The 6,619-nt window shown below is 65.7% G+C and overlaps 2 protein-coding genes across 2 annotated transcripts in view; both read right to left on the bottom strand.

Annotated features, from left to right (window-relative positions):
* MNEG_8915 (hypothetical protein) overlaps positions 1-4,830 on the bottom strand; it is a gene marked incomplete at both ends in the record, with an annotated part of 6,711 nt that extends 1,881 nt beyond the window's left edge. The window contains 9 exons of the mRNA XM_014042613.1: positions 651-744; positions 1,124-1,247; positions 1,860-2,026; positions 2,280-2,372; positions 2,633-2,782; positions 3,091-3,237; positions 3,548-3,597; positions 3,816-3,984; positions 4,165-4,830. Coding sequence (XP_013898067.1) covers positions 651-744; positions 1,124-1,247; positions 1,860-2,026; positions 2,280-2,372; positions 2,633-2,782; positions 3,091-3,237; positions 3,548-3,597; positions 3,816-3,984; positions 4,165-4,830 — 1,660 coding nt within the window. The remainder of the gene's footprint in view (positions 1-650; positions 745-1,123; positions 1,248-1,859; positions 2,027-2,279; positions 2,373-2,632; positions 2,783-3,090; positions 3,238-3,547; positions 3,598-3,815; positions 3,985-4,164) is intronic.
* A 1,130-nt stretch (positions 4,831-5,960) lies between these two features.
* MNEG_8914 (hypothetical protein) lies at positions 5,961-6,602 on the bottom strand (the record flags this gene model as incomplete). The annotated part of the gene is made up of 1 exon (XM_014042612.1): positions 5,961-6,602. A coding segment is annotated over one exon (642 nt), but the record flags the coding sequence as incomplete, so codon positions are not given.
* Positions 6,603-6,619: the final 17 nt, after the last annotated feature.

The raw sequence follows: 6,619 nt of genomic DNA, 5'->3' as shown, positions 1-6,619 counted from the left end.
CCGCCGGCTCCGCGGCGGCCGCGGCGGGCAGCAGGCGCCACGCGGCGGCGAGCGCCTCCGACGCAGCAGGACGTACGAACGGCCGCCCGGCGAGGCTCAGGCCGTAGCAAGACGTGTCATAGAATCCGCGGCTTGGCTCAGCCCCGAGGAACGCGCGCCGCGGGTGCTGCTTTGCCAGCAAGGCCACCCCTTCCACCGCCTCCGCAAGCGCCTCGCGCGCGGCGCCGCGCTCGCCGGCGCCGGCCTGCGCAGCCTGCATCATGCGCGTGCTGGCGAGCGCCACCACCTCGTGCATGCTGGCGGCGGCGGCCCTGGCGGCGCTGGCGGCGCGGGGCCAGAGGACGAGGACAGCCCTGTGGTAGATCTGCTCGACGGTCGGGCCTGGGATTGTGAATCAGGAGTGCGGCGAGGGCGTGGATGCGTGTGTGTATGCATGAGCGAGACCCGCTTGTACGTACGTATGGGCGTCTGTGCAGGTGTGCTGATGTGCTGATATGTGTGTGTGTGTGTGCGTGAGTGCATGTGTGTGTGTGTGTGTGTGTGCGCGCGTGTGTGCGTGCGTGAGTGTGTTTGTGTGCGTGCGTGCGTGCGTGAGTGTGTGTGTGTGTGTGTGTGTGTGTGTGTGTGTGTGTGTGTGCACGTGCGCACACCCGCGTTTCCTGTGTAGCCCTCATAGTTCTCATCATCAGGGTCGGCGTCCTCGTCAAACAGCTCGGGGCCGTCGGGGCCGGAGTAGAAGTCGGCCTGCGGAGGGGGCAGGGGCACACATTCATGCACACGTGGGAGAGGGCCGAGACGAGAGGGAGGCGAGTGGGAGAGGGGGAGGGGCCAGAGCAAAAGAGGGGCAGAGTAAACGGAGGGAGGGAGGGGAGGAGGGCGCGGAGATGCATGCGGGAGTGTTTATGTGTGTGTGTGTGTGTGTGTGTAGACTGATAAGGCTGACCCATTAACTTGAACAGGGAACGCACTGTACTCAGCCTTAACACTGGTGCTGCAAGAGGGGATGCCAACAGTGGTTAGTCAGGATCAGTCTTACTCTCATACCCTCCACCTCCTGAGCCAATTCCTCCGCATTCGACAGACTCCCATCAGGCAGACCGGCAGCCCCTGTAGCTGCACACACCTCCTCATTGATTTGACCATAGTCAACACGCGTGCCGTCGCGGCCGATCCACATCATCGTCCTCACTTCCGAGTCGATCACCTGCGAGTCGCCGCCAAACCGGAGCGCCTCACGCCGCGCCCGGCTGCAATAGCAGGCAGACAGAGCCGCGGAGCGACGGCGCATCGCCGCTGCCCACCCCTAATCTTGGCGCCCACACCGGCCGCATGGGAACCGCTTGGCCGCGCCCGCAGCGAGCCCCTGGTCAGCCCCCGCCCGGCCCAACGTGCTTTGCCCCTCCCGCCCCCGCTCGCCTCGTCCATCGTGTGCGGGCCGTCCTCCGAGTCCTCCTCGTCTTCGTCTTCATCATAGCAGTCATGGCCGTATCCGTAGCAGCGCCGTTTGTTGTAACGGCAGTCATACTCCGGCTGGCAGGAGCCGGTGACCGTCTTAGTCACCAACGCCAGGTGCGCGTCGAGCTGGGGGCACGACGCCAGCAGCCGCGCCGCGGTGCGGTCGCGGCCCTGCGAACGGCGAGGGCGGAGCGGCGGCGGACGAGCTTGGCAGGCCAACGGCAGGGGCGGCGGGTCTGACGGCTTTCTTGGAAAGCTGTTGGTCAGCCGTGCAGCCGCAGTGCAAAACGCGGCATCAAATTCACAGTCACTAGTATTCGCCGCAAACAAGCAACTGCATAAGCAGCAATAAGGACAAGCATAATTCATCATTCCTGCAGCAGCAGACCTTGAGCTGGTCAAACCCCAGGTTTGCAGACGTGTACACGTGCTCAAGCGGCAGCGCCAGCCGCTGGCCGCTGTCGCCGGACGCGGCCCACGCGCGCGCGGCGGCGCGGAGTTGCGACGCGGCGGGGTCGCGGCGCGGGCGGGGCGCGGCGGCGGGGGGGCCGGACCAAACGAGGTTGTACACCTGCGAATGGGGGATTGATTGACAAATGGAGGATAGGCGGAGTGTGCTCATCCAGCCGCGGCTCAGCAAGCAGGCAAGGGCGCTCAGATTTTGCAGTTGAGGAGATCTAAGAGTGCCTGAAGGGACTCCAAGCGTCGTCACGAGGGCTGACAGCGGGCAGGTGCACTGGAGGTGGAGAGACCACGCAGGAGGGGAGCAGCGATCCCCGCAAAAGCGGCGCGCCCAGCCTCCAGAACAGATTGCTGGTCCGCACCAGCACCAGCCGCCGCCCGGCAGTGATGGGGGAGAGCTTGTGGTGGCAGTCGGTGTAGAAGGCCGCATACTCGACAGCTTCCTCCTGGCTGGCCTGTGTCGGGTTTGGATTGAATCGTGGTGGTTTAAATGATGGTTTTTGGAGGGAGATGATGAGGGGCAGGGTTCAAAATGGTAGGGAGCGTCCATGGAAGCGCCGCTCAGCACGAGCAGTTTGGAGTGTGTCAGGCCTGGTTCAGCCCCAACACCGACCAACGCCGCCCTTATCCCTGCTTGGAGGTCCATGCAGCCTGTTGCCCCCCAACTGGAGGACCCCGCGCTGGAGGAGGGGGCGGGGAGCTGCACTCGCCGCACCCGCTCGAAGTCGACCTTGACGGAGGCGCCCTTGTGGCGCACGCGCAGCGCGCCGCCGCGGTGGCCGCCGGCGCAGGGCAGCTGCACCACGAGGGTGGCAAACTGGCCGGCCTCCTTTTCCGTGTCCTGGTGCTCCAGGAAGTGGCCTCCCTGGGTGAATGATGGGAGTGGGGTGCAACCGTGCACAGAGGCAGACAAGTTGCAGCCGGCGTGCCTAAAAATCGGACACGAGCGCACGCTCCTTGCTAGGGACGTGCGCCCCACAAACACTCCCGCCCACGTGTCACCCAAGGTCCCCTCCGCACACCCACCGGCGAGGCCGGCAGCACATGCAACCACATCCTAAGTTTATGCTACTCCCACCTCATGACCCCAACCCAACATGCTCGCACCCGCCTAAATCCAAAACATTTGCAACCGCTGAAACCCCACAACCCCCTAAACCCAAATCACCCCACCTCCTCGTAAAGCAGCATCTTGTACAGCCGCGCCCCCACCGCACCCAGCGCCGGCCCCTCCACGCCTATCGCGCCCGCCGCAGACTGCACCAGCGCCGTCAGCACGGGGTCCCACTCTTTGCCAATCGTGATTTGCTCAGGCCCAACCTGAAGGGGTGAGGACGCAGGTGGCAGCCAGACGGAGCGTGTGCGTGGGGGTGAAGTTGGTGTGGGGTGGCGGCAGCCCCGACAGGCAAGAGCGAGGCAGCGGCCTGCGGCCCATGCAGGCTGGCACTGATGCGAGCGGCCGTGCCGCTTGGAACCGATGGCGGAAGGGCGGTGCGGGGCACGGCCTGTGGCTGCCGCGCCTGGGGCCCCAACGGATTCAGGTGGCCGAAGTGGGGGTACAGGGGTGCTGACGCTACATCAACACAACCACCCCAAAAACAGGGCGACCCCTTGGCTGCCCTGGGCTGACCTGCAGCGCGTCCCTCACGGTGGTGTCCACCACCGTGTCCATGCCCTTGCCTGCGCCAAAAGGAGGGGTACCGCGTGAGACACGGCATGGCGGGAGGGGGAAAGCTGGCGTCGCGGGCGACCGTGTGCGCTGACGGGTGCAGAGCGGCGGGCTGTGCGTGGATGGGATGGGTGAGGTTGCAGCAGGGCACACAGGCAGCGGCTGCGGGAGGCTCTGCCGCACCCCTCCGGCCAGCACGCCTCAAACCCCCTGTCAAGGCTGCCCTCACCGTAGGGCGCCTGCTCGCACGCCGCCTTGAGCGCCGCCGCGCCCTCGGCGCTCAGGGGCAGCGCCAGCCGGCCGACCCCGGCGACCTCGATCGAGGGGCGGGCCGCCGGCAGGCCGCAGGACCCCAGGCGGCCACTGCAGGCGAAGGCGCCCGCGGGCTCTCCATGCCCCTGGGGCAAAGGGGGCGCGGCCGGAACGGCAGCAAGGGTGAGACCCTACTGCATGCCACACTCGGCATGGCCTGGCCACATTCCCAGACAGCTTTTGGCCGTCACATCCAGATTCAGATGGTGCAGGAGCCCAGATTTCAGAAATACGGCGCCATCTGGCGCCCTGCCAGCCATTCCCACCTGCAAGGCTTCCCAGATCTGCAGAGCCCAGTCGCACTCTTCCTCCTCCTCCTCCTCCCACTCATCCTCCTCTTGATCCTCCTCCTCCGCCCCCTCGGCCGCCTCCTCCGAACCCGCCCCACGCAGTTGCTCTGCCGCCCCTCCCCTCTGCTGTGCCTCCACAACTCCTTGTTCCTGCCCCTCTGCTGGCGGTGCCTGCTCGTCTTCCGAGCTCTCCCCATCCAGCACCACCACCTCCCGCCCGCCAGCGAGGCCCTCCGGCGGCCCCTCACTCTGCCGTACGCCGCGCTGCTGCAGCTGCGGCCGCTGCGGCTGCGCGTCGTCGTCGTCCTCGCTGGCGTCTGATATTACGATGACATCAGCGGTGGCGGCGACTGCGCTTTTGGGGCAGCCGCTCTGCAGCGTGGTGCCCGCAGTGTTAGCTTTGGGCGCGGGCCCGGCGGTGCCAGCAGAGGCGAGCTGCAACGGCTGCAGCGGCTGCCTAGCCACGCCTGATGCTTGGGAATGCTGCTTCTGTTCCTGCTGCTGCTTATGCTGCGGCTGCTGCTGCTGCTGCTGCTGCTGCTGCTGCTCCTGCTCCTGCCCATTTGGCGCCATGCCTTGCGGGATCTGCGCCGCCATGAGGTCCGCCTCATGGCGGCCACTGGCGGATGCATCCACATTCATGGTTTCGTGAGCGATGCTGCTCAACGCTGATCGAACGATGGGGAGAACGCACTTGGTGATCTCCGGGATGAGTTCAAATTTCAAATGTTGCTGGCTGTACTGCGTGGGCACAGCTTTGAAGCGCATTGGAGTAGCCTCCCAAACAACAGATACCGCAAAGCCATTTTGATGCGACGGATGGCTCCCTCCACCCTGCAGGCAGTGGAAGCTGCACGCGGCGGCCTTCGCGTCAGCAAGAGCATGCTACCGGTACCTGATTGCACACGAACGGGCAGGCTTTGAATGTGTGCGGTGCGTGCCAACACATTCACGAGTTGATTGTGACGATGAACTTCCTGACTTTACTGCAGCACGCCGAGCGGCAGTGCATACTGTAAGTGATCATGGCAGTTTGCGTGGAGCTTGCACGCGAGGGAGGCTGGGGATGGCTTTGGGGCCTGTTGACGGCGAGCTTTGTTTGGAAGAGAGGGCAGGTAGAGACGATGCGTGCACTGGTGCATGTTCCTGACTGGTCCACGCATTTGCTGATGTCGGCTGACCTACAAAGCCCACGCTTGCACATGTCTATGGCTGGTTTTTTTGTTGATATACAACACTGCAATGACTCTTCTCTGACACACAGACGGGCCAGATGCTAAATGCTCAGTGCGGGCCACGCACAACCACGCCAGATGCAGGTCAGCGGCGGGGGTTCGCATGTGGGCGGAAACGCACACACAGAGACTTGGGAGAGAGAGCCCCTCATCAGTACAGTAATACGCACAATCTGACAAGTCAAGCGATCATCATGCAAGTATGGTCATGGTGTTGCGGAACCTTGAGCTCCAAAGGAAACAGCTGACTCAGCATTGACACACCCCTGCCCCCTACCCCCTGCCCCTCGTCGCGCGGCGCGATGCACTGCTGCGTGGTCGAAAGCCCCCACACAGCCCACACGACTCTCCCGCTTCAGTGCATGAACCGGCCAGCCCCTCCCCACGGCGCGCGTCGATTGCGCTTCAACGTGGGTGCGTGGAAGGTGCCAGAACAATGCGAAATCCCTGCCACCCCCACCCTCATGCACAGCAAATCAGCCAACTACTAGGTTTGTCGACGGCTGCATCGTGTGCATGTGGGGCAGCATGCACTGCTCATGCGTGTGGCACGCAGCCAAACACGCTTTTCATGAAAGCACCAAACTTCCCAAATGCGCCGCCGCCCTTGCCACGCTTGGTGCGGGCTGGGGTGGGCCCGAGGGGCGCCGCCGCTGCCGCCGCCTCCACCCGCGGGAAATGACGATGAGCGGCGAGAGCACCGCCGCAGCCCGACCCTCCCAGGACAAGGTCCGTCCCCGGCACGGGCAGGCCGGCGCCGGTTCCGCTGCCCCAGCAGCGGCTGCCACCACTGCTGCTCCTATCAAAGCTAAGGCGGCGCGGGGCACAGCCCGCCGCCACCGCCGGCGTGCCAGGCACGCCGCTGCCGCCGCTGCTGCTGCTGCCGGTGCTGCTGCGGGCGAGCCGGCCGCCACGCGCGCTGCAGGCGCGCTCCAGCCGCGCCGACTCGCGCCACGACGCCGGCAGCAGCGGCTGCGCAGCGAGCGCCGCCAGCCGCCCGGCCTCCTCCGCCGCCGCCTTGGCCCTGGCCTCGGCCTCGCTGGCCGCCAGGCGTGCGGCCTCCAGGGACGCCCGCAGGTCGGCGTCGCGGCCGCGCTGGGTGCCAATCACGGCAACTGCCCTGCTGAACTTCGCCTTGAGGCGCTTGGCGATCTTGACCGCCGCGGCGCGCGCGGCGCGCTCGGCGCGCGCGCGGG

Source organism: Monoraphidium neglectum (assembly GCF_000611645.1).
Source record: "Monoraphidium neglectum strain SAG 48.87 unplaced genomic scaffold scaffold01756, whole genome shotgun sequence".
In the NCBI taxonomy this organism is placed as follows: domain Eukaryota; kingdom Viridiplantae; phylum Chlorophyta; class Chlorophyceae; order Sphaeropleales; family Selenastraceae; genus Monoraphidium; species Monoraphidium neglectum.
This window is presented reverse-complemented; position numbering and strand designations above follow the sequence as displayed.